This window comes from Macaca thibetana, chromosome 19 (genome assembly GCF_024542745.1).
Source record: "Macaca thibetana thibetana isolate TM-01 chromosome 19, ASM2454274v1, whole genome shotgun sequence".
In the NCBI taxonomy this organism is placed as follows: Eukaryota; Metazoa; Chordata; class Mammalia; order Primates; family Cercopithecidae; genus Macaca; species Macaca thibetana.
The window spans coordinates 17775917-17794985 of NC_065596.1; the positions used below are offsets into that span (position 1 = coordinate 17775917).

Genomic DNA, 19069 nt, shown 5'->3' on the forward strand with positions numbered 1-19069 from the left:
AGAGTCCCAGCTTTCATTCATTTACTCGTCTTTACTTGATGCCAGGCTCTGTGGTAGGTTTTAGAGACACATCGGTGGCCAGGAAAAGAGCTGGTTTCTGTCTTGCCTAAGCTGACGCTGATGTGACTGCAGGCATTTGCAACCGGGAGGGATGGTATCTTCTTGGGGGGCAAAGAGGCAGCTGTGGTTAGGGGAAGCAGAGGGCGCCCTTGAGCCAGAGGGAATGGGCCAATCAGGAAAGGTTTCCTGGAAGAGGTGACTGTGTCTGTCTTGTTTGTAGCTGTACCCTCTGATCAACTTGTCCCGGTGTGCCCGGGACTATCCTGGTTTCTGTATTTAAAAAGTTCTACCTCTTGGCTGGGCGCAGTGGCACACGTCTGTAATCCTAGCACTTTGGGAGGCCAAGGTGGGTGGATTGCCTGAGCTCAGGAGTTCGAGATCACCCTGGGCAACGTGGTGAAAGCCCATCTCTACTAAAATAAAAAATTAGCTGGGTACGGTGTCAGGCATCTGTAGTCCAAGCTACTCAGGAGGCTAAGGCATGAGAATCGCTTAAACCCAGGAGGCAGAGGTTGCGGTGAGCTGAGATTGTGCCACTGTACTCCAGCCTGGGTGAAAGAGTGAGACTCTGTCTCACAAAGAAAAAAAAAAAATCCCACCTCCTAGGAAACCCCTCAGTTCTGGGCATTCTCGGTGGTCTTCTTTTTCCCTGTTAAAACACCACACGGGAAGTGCTAAAAAATCATGGATGTACCTACCGCCATGGCTCATGCCTGTAACCCCAGCAATTTGGAAGGCTGAGGCAGGAGGATCGCTTGAGCCCAGGAGTTCCAGACGAGCCTGGGCAACATAACAAGACTGTGTCTCTACAAAAAGTTCTTAAAAATTAGGGCCGGGCGCGGTGGCTCACGCCTGTAATCCCAGCACTTTGGGAGGCCGAGACGGGCGGATCACAAGGTCAGGAGATCGAGACCATCCTGGCTAACACGGTGAAACCCCGTCTCTACTAAAAGTACAAAAAAAACTAGCCGGGCGAGGTGGCGGGCGCCTGTAGTCCCAGCTACTTGGGAGGCTGAGGTTGGAGAATGGCGTAAACCCAGGAGGCGGAGCTTGTAGTGAGCCGAGTTCGCGCCACTGCACCCCAGCCTGGGTGACAGAGCAAAGACTCCGTCTCAAAAAAAAAAAAAAAAAAAAAAAAAATTAGCTGGGAGTGGTGGTATGTGCTTGTAGTTCCAGCTACTTGGGAGGCTGAGGTGGGAGGATTTCTTGAACCCAAGAAGTGGAGGCTGCAGTGAGCTGAGGTCATACTGCTGCACTCCAGTCTGGGCGACAGAGGGAGACCCTGTCTCAAAAAAAAAAAAAAAAAAAAAGGCCGGGCGCGGTGGCTCAAGCCTGTAATCCCAGCACTCTGGGAGGCCGAGACGGGCGGATGACGAGGTCAGGAGATCAAGACCATCCTGGCTAATACGGTGAAACCCCGTCTCTACTAAAAAAATACAAAAAACTAGCCGGGCGAGGTGGCGGGCGCCTGTAGTCCCAGCTACTCGGGAGGCTGAGGCAGGAGAATGGCGTGAACCCAGGAGGCGGAGCTTGCAGTGAGCTGAGATCCGGCCACTGCACTCCAACCCGGGCGACAGAGCGAGACTCCATCTCAAAAAAAAAAAAAAAAAAAGGAAAAGGCCAGGCACGGTGGCTCATGCCTGTAATCCCAGCACTTTGGGAGGCTGAGGCAGGCTGATCACCTGAGGTCAGGAGTTTGAGACCAGCCTGGCCAACATGGTGAAACCCCGTCTCTACTAAAAATACAAAAATTAGCCGGGCATGGTGGCAGGTGCCTGTAGTCCCAGCTACTCAGGAGGCTGAGGCAGGAGAATCACTTGAACCCGGGAGGCGGAGCTTGCAGTGAGCGGGAGGCGGAGCTTGCAGTGAGCCAAGATTGCGTCACTGCACTCCAACCTGGGATTACAGGTGCCCACCACCACGCCTGGCTAATTTTTGTATTTTTAGTAGAGACAGGGTTTTGCCATGTTGGCCAGGCTGGTCTCGAGCTCCCAACCTCAGGTGATCCGCCCACCTCAGCCGCCCAAAGTGCTGGGATTACAGGCATGAGCCACCATGCCCGGCCTCGTAGTGCTTAGTTCTATGCCCTGCACATAGCCCCTGCTCGGTGAGCAAAAGAGTGCTTGCTGGCCGGGTGCAATTGCTCACACCTGTAATCCCAGCACTTTGGGAGGCCGAGGGGAGTGGATCATGAGGTCAAGAAATCAAGACCATCCTGGACAACATGGTGAAACGCCGTCTGTACTAAAAATACAAAAAATTAGCCAGGCGTGGTACCGGGTGCCTGTAGTCCCAGCTACTCAGGAGGCTGAGGCAGGAGAATCACTTGAACCAAGGAGGCGGAGCTTGCAGTGAGCCAAGATTGCATCACTGCACTCCAGCCTGGTGACAGAGTGAGACTTCATCTCAAAAAAAAAAAAAAAAAAAAAAAGAGTGCTTGCTGTGTACCAGGCATGGCCCTAAACATTTTACATGAAACACCTCCTTTAATGTGCACAGTGACATTGGGAGTTAGACGCAATCTATATGATATAGACTTCTTCCCATTTTCCGGGTGATGAAACAGGTGTTCAAGGAGTTTGAAGGCTGTGCTCAGGGTCACCCTGGTTATTAGAGCCAGGACTTAAAACTTGGTGAGTCCAGGAGACTTTTTTGGGAGGAGGGTAGGAGGCTTAGTTCCAGGATGCTCAGGTTGCTCTGATCCTGTTACCTTTGACCCCGGGGTTTCCCATATCTGGGAAGTGGGATTATGAGACTCCGGGATCCTCATGGTCTCACTGATTCTTTCTCTTCCTTGGCCAGAGATATGGTTTCCGGTCGTCAGTAGTTCCACCTGTAACGTGGGAGGGAGCTGAATGATTGGTCCTCGGAGGCTGAGATGATGGGTAAGGGCTCTAGAGCTCTTCTCTCTGGAGTCCCCAGCATCCACCGCGGTACAGTGTTCTCTTTTCATCCCACCTCCAGATGAGACCCCCTGCAGAAGGCACTGGTAGGCCGGCTGTGGTGGCTCTCACCTTTAATCCTAGTACTTTGGAAGGTCAGGACAGGAGGATCACTTGAGGCCAGAAGTTCAAGACTACCCTGGGCAGCCAGGCGCGGTGGCTCAAGCCTGTAATCCCAGCACTTTGGGAGGCCAAGACAGGTGGATCACGAGGTCAGGAGATCGAGACCATCCTGGCTAACAAGGTGAAACCCCGTCTCTACTAAAAAATACAAAAAACTAGCCGGGTGAGGTGGCGGGCGCCTGTGGTCCCAGCTACTCGGGAGGCTGAGGCAGGAGAATGGCGTGAACCCGGGGGCGGAGCTTGCAGTGAACTGAGATCTGGTCACTGCACTCCAGCCTGGGCGACAGAGCAAGACTCCGTCTCAAAAAAAAAAAAAAAAAAAAAAAAAAAAAAAAAAAGACTACCCTGGGCAACATAGCAAGATCCGGTCCCTACACAAAATTTAAAAACTAGCTGTGGGCTGGGCATCGCTGGCTCATGCCTGTAATCCCAGCACTTTCGGAGGTCAAGGCGGGTATATCACTTGAAGTCAGGAGTTTGAGACCAGCCTGGTCAACATGGTGAAACCCCATCTCTACTAAAAATACAAAAATTAGCTGGGCATGGTGGCGCATGCCTATAATCCCTGCTACTGGGGAGGTTTAGGCACGAGAATCACTTGAATCTGGGAGGTGGTGGTTGCAGTGAGCTGAGATCACAGCATTACACTCCAGCCTGGGTGACAGAGCAAGACTCCATCTCAAAAAATTAAAAATTAAAAAACATTTTTTGGCCGGGCGCGGTGGCTCAAGCCTGTAATCCCAGCACTTTGGGAGGCTGAGACGGGCGGATCACGAGGTCAGGAGATCGAGACCATCCTGGCTAACACGGTGAAACCCCGTCTCTACTAAAAAATACAAAAAAAAACTAGCTGGGCGAGGTGGTGGGCACCTGTAGTCCCAGCTACTCGGGAGGCTGAGGCAGGAGAATGGCGGGAATCCGGGAGGCGGAGCCTGGGTGACAGAGCGAGACTCCGTCTCAAAAAAAAAAAAAATAAAAATAAAAATAAAAAAATAAAAAAAAATAAAAAAATAAAAAAATTTTTTTTTGTTTTTGTTTTTTGAGATGGAGTCTTGCTCAACCAGGCAGGTGTGGCCTGATCTCAGCTCACTGCAAGCTCCGCTTCCCAAGTTCACGCCATTCTCCTGCCACAGCCTCCCAAGTAGCTGGGACTACAGGCGCCCGCCACCACGCCTGCCTAATTGTTTTGTGCTTTTAGTAGAGACGGGGTTTCACCGCGTTATCCAGGATGGTCTCAATCTCCTGACCTCGTGATCCACCCGTCTCGGCCTCCCAAAGTGCTGGGATTAGAGGCGTGAGCCACCGCACCCAGCCAAAAATTACAAATTAAAAAATTAAAAATAAAATAAAAACTATCTGGTAGGCTGAGGCAGGAGGATTGCTTGAGTCCAGGAGTTTGAAGCTGCAGTACTCTGTTATTGCATCACCGTATTCCAGCCTGGGCAACAGAGTGAGATCCTGTCTCTAAAAAATAAAAGGCACCTAGAAAGGGCTGATTCAGGTGTGTGCTGAGCCCGAGTATAGCTGTGTGTTCTTATTGCATGCGAAATTGTCCTCCACTGGATTCTCCTGTAGCCTGTCCCCAAATAAAATAAATTGAGCCACCTGTAGCTACCTGGTAAGGTTGCAGGTGTCAAACTCCTCTGATCATGACACCTATTAGGAAAGAGATTTTACATCATCATCATCCCATACCTGCCTTTCCAGATGTGTATCATACAGAAACAAAAGTTGCACAAAACGAGACTTACCTTTCCCTGGTACAAACACACCCGGATCTATTCTATTCTATTCTATTCTATTCTATTCTATTCTATTCTATTCTATTCTATTCTATTCTAATAAAAAAGCCTCTATCCAAACAGGTCAGGGGATGAGGAATAGAATCAGAGTTATGTGAGAAAGGGCTTTCCCAAGACCTTCTCCTCCAAAACACTTCTGAGTATCCCAAACCTATAGCTAATAAATCATACAGTTCAAAAGGGTCGGGTGGGTGGCAAAATTTTTCTTTTCATGTTTATTTTATTTTATTTTTATTTTACTGTTTTTAGAGACACTGTCTCACTCTATTGCCCAGCCTGGAATGCAGTGGTGCCATCATAGCTGACTGCAGCCTTGACCTCCTGGGCTTAAGTGATCCTCCTGCCTCAGCCTTCAAAGTAGCTGGAACCACAGGTGCGTGCCACCAAACACAGCTAATTTTTAAATTTTTATACAGATGGGTGCTGGGTACAGTGGCTCACACATGTAATCCCAGCACTTTGGAAGGCCGAGGTGGTTCAATCACTTGAGCTCAGGAGTTCAAGACCAGCCTGTACAACATGATGAAACCCCATTTCTATAAAAAAAAAAAAAAAATTAACTGGGCATGGTGGCACGCATCCGTAGTCCCAGCTACTCGGAAGACTGAGGCAGGAGAATTGCTTGAACCTGGGAAGTGGAGGTCACAGTGAGTGGCGATGGTGCCACTGCACTGCAGCCTGTGTGACGGAGTGAGACCCTGTCTAAAAAAAACTGTTTTGTATAGAGATGGGGTCTTGCTATGCTGCCCAGGCTGGGCTCAAGTAATCCTTGTGCCTTCATTTCCCAAAGTGATAGGATTACAGACATGAGCCACTGCACCCAGTGCCAACCTTTTCTGTACAGGGCTAGCTAGTAAATATTTTTGGCTTTTCTTTTGAGACAGAGTCTCACTCTGTTGCCCAGGCTGGAGTGCAGTGGTGCCATCTCTATCTTGGTTCATTGCAACCTCCGTCTCCCTGGTTTAAGCAATTTTCCTGTCTCAGCCTCCCGAGTAGCTGGAACTACAGGCACCTGACACCACGCCTGGCTAACTTTGGTATTTTTAGTAGAGACAGGGTTTCACCATGTTGCTCAGGCTGGTCTTGAACTCCTGACCTCAGGTGATCCACCCTTCTTGGCTTCCCAAAGTGCTGGGATTACAGCCAAGAGCCACTGCACCCGGTCAACATTTTTGGCTTTGTGGGCCATCCAGACTCTGTCTCAACTACACAACTATGCCACTGTAGCTGAAAACCAGCCATAGATAATAGATAAATAAATGGGTGTGGCTATATGACAATAATTGGGTGTGGCTGTATGATAAATGGGTGTGGCTGGAGTTTCAGACCAGCCTGAGCAATATAGTGAGACTCCATCACTACAAAAAATTTAATAATAATAATAATAATAAAAAGGCTGGGCACGGTGGCTCACGCCTGTAATCCCAGCACTTTGGGAGGCCGAGGCGGGCGGATCACGAGGTCAGGAGATTGAGACCATCCTGGCTAACATGGTGAAACCCATCTCTACTAAAAATACAAAAATTGGCTGGGCGCAGTGTCTCACGCCTGTAATCCCAGCACTTTGGGAGGTCGAGACGGGCGGATCACGAGGTCAGGAGATCGAGACCATCCTGGCTAGCACAGTGAAACCCCGTCTCTACTAAAAAATACAAAAAAATTAGCCGGGCGAGGTGGCGGGCGCCTGTAGTCCCAGCTACTCGGGAGGCTGAGGCAGGAGAATGGCGTGAACCTGGGAGGCGGAGCTTGCAGTGAGCTGAGATCCGGCCACTGTACTCCAGCCTGGGCGACAGAGCGAGACTCCGTCTCAAAAAAAAAAAAAAAAAAAAAAATACAAAAATTAGCCGGGTGTGGTGGCAGGCACCTGTGGTCCCAGCTACTTGGGAGGCTGAGGCAGGAGAATGGCAGGTTAACCCAGGAGGCGGAGCTTGCAGTCAGTCAAGATCGCGCCACTGCACTCCAGCCTGGGCGACAGAGTAAGAATCTGTCTCTAAAAAAAAACCAAAACGCTGAGCATGGTGGCTCACACTTGTGGTCCCAGCTACTCTGGAGGCTGAGGCAGAAGGATTGCTTGAGCCCAGGAGTGCAAGGCTGCAGTGAGCTATGATTGCACCACTGCACTCCAGCCTGAGTGACAGAACCAGACCCTGCCTCAAAACAAAACAAAAACAGACTCAACAACAGAAAACAAACAGTACCGTTGAAACCAAGTCTAAAAAGAATGAGTAGATGTCCTCTAAGGCTTTGAATTTTGTTTGTTTTAGTGATAGGGTCTTGCTCTGTTGCCCTGCCTGGAGTACAGCAGTGTGATCATAGCTTACTGCAGCCTTGAACTCTTGGGCTCCAGTGATCCTCCTGCCTCAGTCCTGGGAGTAGCTGGGATTACAGGCATGAGCCACCATGCCCAGCTCAAGGCTTTGGGGGCAAAGGGAATAGCATATGTAAAGGTTTTTGTTGTTGTTGTTCTTGTTGTCTTGAGGTGGAATCTGGCTTTGTCGCCCAGGCTGGAGTGCAGTGGCGCGATCTTGACTGACTGCAAGCTCCGCCTCCTGGGTTCAAGCCATTCTCCTGCCTTAGCCTCCTGAGTAGACGGGATTACAGCACCTGCCACCATGGCTAGCTAATTTCTTCTTGTTTTTTGTTTTTGTTTTTGTTTCTTTGAGACAGAGTCTTGCTCTGTCGCCCATGCTGGAATGCAGTGGTGCGATCTCGGCTCACTGCAAGCTCCGCCTCCCAGGTTCACACCATCTTCCTGCCTCAGCCTCCCGAGTAGCTGGGACTACAGGTGCACACCACCACGCCCACCTCATTTTTGTATTTTTAGTAGAGATGGGGTTTCACCGTGTTAGCCAGGATGGTCTCGATCTCCTGACCTCATGATCCGCCCGCCTCGGCCTCCCAAAGTGCTAGGATTCCAGGCGTGAGCCACTGTGCCCAGCCTCTCACCCTCTTTTTTTGAAAAATGTATTTTGGCCGGATGCGGTGGCTCACACCTGTAATCCCAACACTTTGGGAGGCTGAGGCAGGTGGATCACTTGAGCACAGGAGTTCAAGACCAGTCTTGCCAACATGGCAAAACCCCATCTCTACTAAAAATACAAACAAACAAACAAGCATGGTGATGGGCACCTGTAGTCCCAACTCCTGAGGTGGCTGAGGCAGGAGAATCACTTGAACCCAAGAGGCGGAGGCTGCAGTGAGCCAAGATCACGCCACTGCACTCCCGCCTGGGTGACAGAGCCAGACTTGGTCTCAAAAAAAAAAAAAAAAAAAAAAAAAAAAAAAAAAAAAAAGAAAGAAAAAGAAAATGTTCTGGAATTAGCTAGTGTGATGGTTGCAAGCCTTATGAATATACTAAAACCCACTGAATTGCATAGTTTAAAAGAGCGAATTTTATAGTATGTGATTTATGTCTAGATTTTAAAAATAGGGATGTTTTAAAAAAAACCCACAGCCCACAGCTCTTGGCACATCCTAAGCACTGAATACATTGTAGCTATTATTATTACAAGTGAATACAGCACCCAGAGATGTGAAAGTAACATTCATTAATTTTATTACGTATTTATTCCTTTCATTGAATAATTAGCACCGACTATAATCCTCATAAAATCCTATGAAGTAAGTACAATTATGCTCCCCATTTTTCAGATGGGGAAATCAAGGCTCAGAAGAGGGTATATTTATTTCCCAGAGCCACACAGTATGCAAATTACAGTTGTGCAAAAGTTACAGCTTCTCCAAGAGCCTGGTCCTAAGAGTCTCTCCCTTAACTACAGTGCGGGGTGAGACCACTTAATTACTGGGTGATTAGGAATTAATTGTGTGCATTTTGGATGGTGCAGCGGCTCACACTTGTAATCCCAGCACTTTGGGAGGCCGAGGCAGGCGGATCACCTGAGGTCAGGAGTTCGAGACCAGCCCGGCCAATATAGCAAAACCCCGTCTCTACTAAAAATACAAAAATTAGCCAGGTGTGGTGGCGCACACCTGTAGTCCCAGCTACTACTCAGAAGGCTAAGGCAGGAGAATTGCTTGAACCCGGGAGGCAGAGGTTGTGGTGGGTGAGCCGAGATCACGCCACTGCACTCCAGCCTAGGCGACAGAGCGAGATATGTGCATTTTAATTCATGCAATTAAGTCTTGTGCTATGGCCGGTGCACGCTTCATCCCTCCAACATTAGCAGGCACATTTGGAATGAACTCAGGTGGCTGTCCCCAACTGGTGACAGAGGCCAGGTGTGGGTGGTGGGAGAGAGTTTGAGCTTTGGTAACGAGGACAAAGAATGAGGAGATGTTAGAGATGTATTCAACACATTTTCTTTCCTTCCTTTTTTCTTTTTGGGACAGAATCTCGCTCTCTCACGGGGGCTGGAGTGCAGTGGTGCGATCTCGGCTCACTGCAGCCCCCACTTTCAAGCAATTCTCCTGCTTCAGCCTCTTGAGTAGCTGGGACTGCAGGCGTCCACCACCACACCTGGCTGATTTTTGTATTTTTAGTAAAGACAGGGTTTCTCCATGTTGGTCAGGCTGGTCTTGAACTCCTGACCTCAAGTGATTTGCCCATCTCAGCCTCCCGAAGTGCTGGGATTACAGGCATGAGCCACTACGCCTGGCCCCGTTTGTATTATTTACGTGCATTCTTTTCTACAAAAATGTATTGAGCACCTACTGTGTGCCAGACACTGTTCTAGATACAGGGTGGGGAGGGGGCAAAACACACAGAGCTCCCTGGTCCCGTGGCACTTAACTCTGTAATCCTCATAGCAGCCTCTGGAAGTAGGAGCCGGAAAATCAGGCACAGGACGTGTCCTGCTGTCCTGACCGTATGCACCCCGAGAATGCAGGGACTTTGTTTTCAGACACTGGTATGGTCCTTGAGCACATACATAGTAGGTACTCAAGGGATGCTTGAACGAATGAATGAATGAATGAATGAATGAAGGGAGGGAGGTGATGTCACCTGCTGGAGCTGGGACCCAGAAGGTCCAGCTCACTTGTGTCCAGAGTTCAGGACTGGGCTGGCTTCGGATGGGATCCCAGACAGGTGTCTCCCCTGCCTGGCAGGGCCTGGGTGGGGTGAGAAGCAGGGAATGTGGGGGCTGAGCCCCAGAGGACAGGGAGGGAGGCCCTGGCATCCGGGCAGTTTCTGATGTTTTCAGAGACTCCAGAGCCAGTTGGGGCCCTCCTTTAGTCAGTTTCTCCACCCACAGCTCTGTCCTCCTTCTGAGCGCTTGGGAGCACTGTTGATAATCCCTGGCTGGACTCTGCTGGCCCCTAAACTTGGAATAATGATACCCATAACAGGCCTGTTGTTATTATTTTCTCCCTCAACAATAACAACAGCAGCAACCCCAGCTATTTTTTTTTTTTTTGAGACGGAGTCTCGCGCTGTCGCCGGACTGGAGTGCAATGGTCAGATCTCAGCTCACTGCAAGCTCCGCCTCCCGGGTTTGCACCATTCTCCTGCCTCAGCCTCCCGAGTAGCTGGGACTACAGGCGCCTGCCACCTCGCCCGGCTAGTTTTTTGTATTTTTTAGTAGAGACGGGGTTTCACTGTGTTAGCCAGGATGGTCTCGATCTGCTGACCTCATGATCCGCCCGTCTCGGTCTCCCAAAGTGCTGGGATTACAAGCTTGAGCCACCGCGCCCGGCCACCCCAGCTATTTTTTGAGCTCATATCACATCCTGGGCAATGCCTTGTCTTGTGCATGCCCCGCATCAGCCTGCAAGGTACCATTGATGATATACTCTGCTTTTACTGATACAAGCAAAGAGAAACCAAGAGGCATTAGTCACAGGGTCAGGCAGCGGGGGAGCGCCCTCTTAATCACCACCACCCATCTAGTCTTTCCACCTTTGTTTTTTTTTTTTTTTTTTTTTTTTTTTTGAGTCGGGGAGAGATGACTTAGAAATAATTTTATATGGCACGTCTAAGAGTTTAGATTTTGGCTGGGCGCAGTGGCTCAGGCCTGTAATCCCAGCACTTTGGGAGGCCGAGGCGGGCGAATCACGAGGTCAGGAGATCGAGACCACGGTGAAACCCCGTCTCTACTAAAAAAAATACAAAAAATTAGCCAGGCGAGGTGGCGGGCACCTGTAGTCCCAGCTACTCAGGCAAGTAAATAAAATCTAAACTCTTTTTTTTTTTTGAGCTGGAGTCTCACTCTGTTGCCCAGGCTCTAGTGCAGTGGCACAATCTCCGCTCACTGCAAGCTCCGCCTCCCGGGTTCACGCCATTCTCCTGCCTCAGCCTCCCGAGTAGCTGGGACTACTGGGACTACAGGTGCCCGCCACCACAGCCAGCTAATTTTTTTTAAATTAAAAAAAAATTTTTTTTTTGCATTTTTAATAGAGACGGGGTTTCACTGTATTAGCCAAGATGGTCTCGATCTCTTGACCTCGTGATCCGCCCGCCACAGCCTCCCAAAGTGCTGGAATTACAGGTGTGAGCCACCGTGCCTGGCCTATTTTTTATTTTTTATTTATTTTTTGGGGGACAGCGTCTCACTGTGTCACACAGGCTGGAATGTAATCATGTGATCTCAGCTCACTGCAACTCCTGCCTCCCATGTTCAAGCATTTCTCCTGCCTCAGCCTCCCGAGTAGCTGGGATTACAGGCATGTGCCACCACACCCAGCTAATTGTGTATTTTTAGTAGAGACAGGGTTTCTCCATGTTGGCCACGCTGGTCTCGAACTCCCGACCTCAGGTGATCAGCCCATCTTGGCCTCCTAAAGTGCTGGGATTACAGGCATGAGCCACCACGCCCAGTTTGAACACTTTTTAAATGGAGATTTTTAGAGGCTGAGGTGAGTGGATCCACTTTGTTCAGGAGTCCGAGACCAGCCTGGGCAATATGGTGAAACCCCGCCTCTACTAAAAATACAAAAATTAACCAGACATGGTGGCGACCACCTGTAATCCCTGCTACTCGGGAGGCTGAGGCAGGAGAACTGCTTGAACCTGGGAGGCGGAGGTTACAGTGAGCTGAGATTACACCACTGGACTCCAGCCTGGGTGACAGAGCAAGACTCTGTCTCAAAAAAAAAGAACACAAAAACACAAAAACAAAACAAACAAACAAAAAACAAAACAACAACAGAAAAAGTTGGAGATGAGTTATGGAAGGAATTTATAAGGCAAGTTTAAGAGTTTAGACTTTATTTATGGAAGGCCCAGACATGTTTTAATGGATGCTTTTGAATCTGGGAAAGTGGTTGGGTCAGTATCTTCAGGCATGCATTGATACCCAAGGGCTGGTATTTGGCTGGAGGCAGAGGGAACATTGGGTTTGTTTGGGAGTATGTGTGCATCAGCACAAATGGAGGTAACTGAGCTAGGGTCACGGGCTGAGAAGAGGCCCATGGAGACGTTGGCATGGCCCTGTCCCATCTGTTCTTGGACCACTGACAAGAAGGGCTTACAGTCCAGAATTGTTGTAGTAATCTATTTACTGACGTTGTCCATTTCATATCAATCGCTTGGTTTTCTTTCTATATCTGTCTTAGTTCAGTTTGTGTTGCTCTAAAGGAATAACTGGGGCTGGGCGCAGTGGCTCATGCCTGTAATCCCAGCACTTTGGGAGGCCGAGGTGGGCGGATCACGAGGTCAGGAGACCATCCTGGCTAACACGGTGAAACCCCATCTCTACTAAAAATACAGAAAAATTAGCCGGGTATGGTGGTGGGCACCTGTAGTCCCAGCTACTCGGGAGCCTAAGGCAGGAGAAGGGCGCGAACCCAGGAGGCGGAGCTTGCAGTGAGCCGAGATCACGCCATTGGACTCCAGTCTGGGTGACAGAGGGAGACTCTGTCTCAAAAAAAAAAAAAAAAAAAAAAAAAAAAAACCAAAAAAATTCTGCATATTGTTTTCCATAGAGGTTGTACCAATTTACATTTCCACCAATACTATATAAGTATTTGTCATGTGAGAGACTTGCTGTGGCTCAGACATATCAGGGAGAGACTTTGTGGGGAGTCGAAGTCTGGTGTCAGCACGTCAGGGTCTTGAGCCATTTAATTTTGGTGCAAATGTTCTTGTGACTTTTTTTTTTTTTTTTTGAGATGGAGTCTCAGTCTGTTGCCCAGTCTGGAGTGCAATGGTGTGATCTCAGCTCACTACAACTTCCACCTCCTGAGTTCAAGCAGTTCTCCCACCTCAGCCTCCCAAATCTCAGTAGCTGGGATTACATGCATCCACCACCACACCCAGCTAATTTTTTGTATTTTAGTAGAGATGGGATTTCACCATGTTGCCTGGGCTGGTCTCAAAATCCTGACCTCAAGTGATCTGCCTGCCTCAGCCTCCCAAAGTGCTAGGATTACAGGTGTGATCCACTGCACCTGGCCAATTTTTGTATTGTTTAACATTATTGTGAAATATATATTCACATATTATATATATATTCACATACTGTTTTGTAGCATTTCACTATGTTGTTTGGGCTGGCCTCGAACCCCTGACCTCAGGTGATCTACCTGCCTCAACCTCCCAAAGTGCTGGGATTACAGGCATGAGCCACCACGTCCAGCCATCACCTGAAGTTTCATTCACTCATGTGTCTGATGACTGTATGGGGAAGAATTGAACCACTGGCCCTCCTCTGGCATCTCCCTCCATCTCAGTGTAGTCTCTACACATGGTTTCTCTAGCATGGTGGCTTCAAGGGTAGCCAGTCTTCTTGCATGGTGGCCTAGGGCCTGACGTCTTGTCCTATGAGATGGAGAAAGGTGGAAGCCACAGTTCCTTTTATGACCTAACCTCAGAAGTCACACAGTATCATTTCTGCTTCATGCTGTTTATCAAAAGGGTACTGCATCATCTTTCCTTGTCTGCAAGGGCAAGGTCAACTCATGACTCCCATGTCCACATTTCAGTCCACAGGAAGAGGAAAGGGGGCAAGCTTTCCTTAAGTGGTTTTTGAAAGGACTGACCTGGAAGTAGTAGATATCATTTACATTCTTATCTCATTGGCCAGAGGAGGTCACAAGGCAACAGTGAGCTGCAGTGAAGGCTGGGAAATGTAGTCTTTCATTGGGTAAGCTGTGTGCCCAGCTGAAACTTGGGAGATACTATTTCTACAGGAAAAGGGACTGGGTGCAGTGGTTCATACCTGTAATCTCAACACTTTAGGCTGTGGTGGGAGGATCGCTTGAGGCTGCGAGCTTGCAACCAGCCTGGGTGACATAGTGAGACCCCTTCTTTAAAAAAAATAAAAGAAAATTAGCCAGGTGGGGTGGCGGGCATCTGTAGTCCCAGCTACTTGGGAGGCTGAGGCAGGAGGATCCTCTGAGCTCAGCTGATTGAGGCTGCAATGAGCTGTGATCGCACCACTGCACTCCAGCCTGGCAGCAGAGAGCAAGACCCTGCCTGTAAAATAAATAAGTAGAAAAAGTAAAAGAGAAGAAGGAGAATATATATGGAAGTTTAGTGGATAGTCTTTGCCACACTCATTGCATGAATGAATGAACCAATAACAGGTTGAGAAATTGATCTGTGGATGACCAACTGATGGTCAAGATCAGCTGAAAAGTGGCTAGGTGCAGTGGCTCACACCTGTAATCCCTTGCGAAGGCCAAGGCAGGTGGATCACCTGAGGTCAGGAGTTCAAGAGCAGCCTGGCCAACATGGTGAAACCCTGTTTCTACCACAAATATAAAAAATTAGCTGGGCATGATGGCGTGTGCCTGTAATCCCAGCTACTCAGGAGTCTGAGACAGGAGAATCACTTGAACCTGGGAGGTGGAGGTTGCGGTGAGCCGAGATGGCACCACTGCATTCCAGCCTGAGTAACATAGCAAGACTCCATCTAAAAAAAAATAAATAAATAAAAGAGGTCGGCTGAAAGGTTGACAGGTGAGTGATTGACAAATCCTGGGTTGATGAATTGCCTGAAATGCAGCAGGTAACCGACTGGCTGGTGACTGAGGGTCTGGACAGAGGGCAGCCTCCTCCGCCTCCTCTATCTGACAAGCTCCTCCCTATGACTGTCTCTGCTCCAGTTCACCAATATCCCCTTCTTCATCTTCGGGCCACTGATGATGCTCCTGATGCACCCCTATGCCCAGAAGCGCTCCCGCTACATCTACGTTTTCTGGGTCCTCTTCATGATCATAGGTAGGGAGGTGTGGTTCAGGTCTGTGAGAGTCGGGAGGCAGTGGGGGTGCAGGAGGTGGCAGACCCCACTGACCGCCTGCCCTTGTCGCTGCAGGTCTGTTCTCCATGTACTTCCACATGACGCTCAGCTTCCTGGGCCAGCTGCTGGATGAGATTGCCATCCTGTGGCTCCTGGGCAGTGGCTATAGCATATGGATGCCCCGCTGCTACTTCCCCTCCTTCCTGGGGGGCAACAGGTGGGTCAGGGGCTGGCCATCTGGACTGGGTGGGGTCTGAGTCTTCAGGTGACTCTACCTGAGCTCACCTGAGTCCCCTGGGTCCCCACCCCTGACCCCTTTTGGGGCCCTTGGAATTCCTCCCCTGACCACTTCGGGTTCTCTCCTGACCCTGCCTGACTCACGTGGGCTTTTGGAGACCCCACTCCTGAGCTTACCTGGTTTTTTGGAATCCCTCCCCTGATCCTACCTGTACAACCTGGAACTTTCTTCAGACTCTGTTGCATCCAATAGGAGTTCCAGGACCTCATGTCTACACTTACCTGGCCCCAAGGGACTGCTCCCTGAGCCTCTCACCTGGGCCCCTGGCATCTTTCATCTGATCTTCTTAGACCCCTGGGTCCCTCTCTTGATCTAATTGATCCCCACACCCACACTTGACCTCTGTGAAATCCTCCTCCTCCTCTTCTTCTTCTCCTCCTCTTCCTCCTCCCCCTCCTTCTCCTCCTCCTTCTTCTCCTCCTCCCCCTCTCCCTCCTTCTCCTCCTCCTTCTTCTCCTCCTCCCCCTCCCCCTCCTTCTCCTCCTCCTCCTTCTTCTTTTTCTTCTTCCTTCCTCCTCCTTCTGCTTCTTCCTCCTCCTCCTCCTCCTCCTTCTTCTTCTTCTCCTTCTCCTCCTCCCCCTCTCCCTCCTTCTCCTCCTCCTCCTTCTTCTTCTCCTCCTCCCCCTCCCCCCCCCTCCTCCTCCTCCTCCTTCTTCTTCTTCTCCTCTCTCCTCCTCCCCCTCTCCCTCCTCCTCTCCTCCTCCCCCTCTCCCTCCTTCTCCTCCTCCTTCTTCTCTCCTCCTCCCCCTCTCCCTCCTTCTCTCCTCCTCCTTCTTCTCCTCCTCCCCCTCCCCCTCCTCCTCCTCCTCCTCCTCCTCTTCTTCTTCTTCTTCTCCTTCTCCTCCTCCCCCTCTCCCTCCTTCTCCTCCTCCTCCTTCTTCTTCTCCTCCTCCCCCTCCTCCTCCTCCTCCTTCTTCTTCTTCTTCTTCCTCCTCCTCCCCCCTCTCCCTCCTTCTCCTCCTCCTTCTTCTCCTCCTCCCCCCCTCCCCCCCTCCTCCTCCTCCTCCTCCTCCTTCTTCTTCTTCTCCTCCTCCTCCTCCTCCCCCCCTCCTCCTCCTCCTCCTCCTTCTCCTCCTCCTCCTCCTTCTTTTTCTTCTTCCTTCCTCCTCCTTCTGCTTCTTCCTCCTCCTCCTCCTCCTTCTTCTTCTTCTCTTCTCCTCTCCTCCTCCTCTCCTCCTCCCCCTCCTTCTCCTCCTCCTCCCCCCCCTCCCCTCCTTCGTTCCTCCTCCTCCTCCTCCTCCCCCCCCCCTCCTCCTCCTCTTCTTCTTCTCCTCCTTTTTCTTCTCCTCCTCCCCCTCCCCCTCCTCCTCCTCCTTCTCTTCTCCTCCTTTTTCTTCTCCTCCTCCCCTCCCCCCCCCCTCCTCCTCCTCCTCCTTCTCCTCCTCCTTTTTCTTCTCCTCCTCCCCCCCCCCCCCTCCTCCTCCTCCTTCTCCTCCTCCTTTTCCTTCTCCTCCTCCCCCTCCCCCTCCTCCTCCTCCTCCTTCTCCTCCTTCTCCTTCTTCCTCCTCTTCTTCTTTTTTTCTTCTTCTTCTTTTTCTTCTTCTCCTTCTCCTCCTCCCCCTCGTCCTCCTTCTCCTCCTCCTTCTTCTTCTTCTCCCCCTCCCCTTCCACCTCCTTCTCCTCCTCCTCCTTCTTCTTCTCCTCCTCCTCCTTCTTTTTCTTTTTCCTTCCTTCTCCTTCTGCTTCTTCCTCCTCCTCCTCCCTCTCCCCCTCCCCTCCTTCTCCTCCTCCTTCTTCTTCTCCTCCTCCCCCTCCCCCTCCTCTTTCTTCTTCTCCTCCTTCTTTTTTTCTTCCTTCTTTTTCTTCTTCCTCTTCTTCCTTCTTTCTTCCTCCTCCTGCTCCTCCTCCTCCTTCTTCTCCTCCTCCTCCTTCTTTTTCTTCTTCCTTCTTTCTTTTTCTTCTTCCTTCCTTCCTCCTTTTCCTCCCTCTTCTCCTTCTCCTCCTCCTTCTTCTTCTCCTCCTCCTTCTTTTTTTACTTCTTCCTTCTTTCTTCTTCTTCTTCTTCCCCTTCTTCTTCCCCTTCTCCTTCCCTTTCTCCTTCCCTTTCTCCTTCCTCTCCTTCTCCTTCTCCTTCTTCCTCTTCTTCACCTTCTTCTTCCTTCCCCTTCTTCTTCTTCCCCTTCTTCTCCTTCTTCTTCCTCTTCTTCCTCTTCCTCCTCTTCTTCTTCTTCTACCTGTTTTCTTTTCTTTTCTTTCTTTTTTTTTTGAGATGAGATCTCACTCTGTCTCCCAGGCTGGAGTGCAGTGGCACAATCTTAGCTCACTGCAACCTCCAATTACCAGGCTCAAGCGATGCCTGCCTCAGCCTCTTTAGTAGCTGACATTACAGGCACATGCCGCCACACCCAGCTAATTTTTTTTGTATTTTTGGTAGAGACAGAGTTTTGTTATGTTGCCCAGGCTGGTCTCGAACTCCTGAGCTCAAGCGATCCTCCTGCTTCAGCCTCCAAAAGTGCTAGGATTACAGTCATGAGCCACTGTGCCTGGCTAGGACCCTTTTTTAATTGTTGTTTTTGAGACAGAATCTCCCTCTGTCACCCAGGCTGGAGTGCCGTGGCATGATCTTGGCCCACTGAAACCTCTGCCTCCTGAGTTCAAGCGACTCTTGTGTCTCAGCCTCCTGAGTAGCTGGGATTACAGGCATCTGCCACCACACCTGGCTAAATTTTGTATTTTTAATAGAAATGGGGTTTCACCATGTTGGCCAGACTGGTCTCGAACTCCTAACCTCAGGTGATCCTCCCACCTCAGCCTCCCAAAGTGCTGGGATTACAGACATGAGCCACTGTGCCCTGCCTGGCTAGGACCCTTTGCTGAGCCTATTTGGGCCCCCCAGAATCCTTTCCTTTCCTCACCCACCTGGGCCACAAGATCTCCAAGTGACCTTGCCTACAACCCCACGATGTTCCTTCCCACCTACAGCTGAGGCCCTTCCTCCCCAGGTCCCAGTTCATCCGCCTGGTCTTCGTCACCACCGTGGTCAGCACCCCCCTGTCCTTCCTGCGGCCCACGGTCAACGCCTACGTCCTCAACAGCATTGCCCTACACATTGTCTACATCGTGTGCCAGGAGTACAGGAAGTGAGTGAACACTGCAGGTGCCTGGGCAGGGGGCTGCCATCCCCCTCCTGGCACCCCTGACTCCAGGCTCACGGAGGGGACGTCCCTTCCCCAAGATCATCCACTAACAAGTGGCAGGGCCAGAATTTGAACTTGACTGACTGCAGAGCTTGTCTTTTTTTTTTTCTTGAGATGGAGCCTCGCTCTGTCGCCCAGGCTGGAGTGCAGGGGTGTGATCTTGGCTCACTGCAACCTCTACCTCCTGGGCTCAAGCAATCCTCCCACTCTAGCCTCCTAAGTAGCTGGGATTAGAGGCGTATGCCATCACGCCAGGATAACTTTTATATTTATTTATTTATTTTTTTGTAGAAACAGGATTTTGTCATGTTGCCCAAGCTGGTCTTGAACTCCTGGGCTCAAGCGATCCACCCACCTCAGCCTTCCAAAGTGCTGGGATTACAGGAGTGAGTCACTGCATCCACCCTACATTATATTTATTTATTTATTTTTATTTATTTATTTATTTATTTTTTGAGACAGAGTCTTGTTCTGTCTTCCAGGCTGGAGTGCAGTGTTGCAATCTCAGCTCACTGCAACCTCCGCCTCCCAGGTTCAAGCCATTATCCTGCCTCAGCCTCCCGAGCAG

General features: G+C 50.2%; 2 protein-coding genes across 3 annotated transcripts in view; one reads left to right on the top strand and one right to left on the bottom strand.

The window, feature by feature from the left end:
* The window catches only part of TRIP10 (thyroid hormone receptor interactor 10), a 550254-nt gene that overhangs the window by 407607 nt on the left and 123578 nt on the right, over positions 1-19069 (bottom strand). The window lies entirely within an intron of this gene.
* ACER1 (alkaline ceramidase 1) overlaps positions 1-19069 on the top strand; it is a 48059-nt gene that overhangs the window by 26331 nt on the left and 2659 nt on the right. For both annotated transcript variants that reach the window (XM_050770757.1, XM_050770758.1), the window contains 3 exons: positions 14933-15047; positions 15142-15283; positions 18307-18444. In XM_050770757.1, the coding sequence (XP_050626714.1) occupies positions 14969-15047; positions 15142-15283; positions 18307-18444 (359 nt within the window). In that variant the 5' untranslated portion in view covers positions 14933-14968. The remainder of the gene's footprint in view (positions 1-14932; positions 15048-15141; positions 15284-18306; positions 18445-19069) is intronic.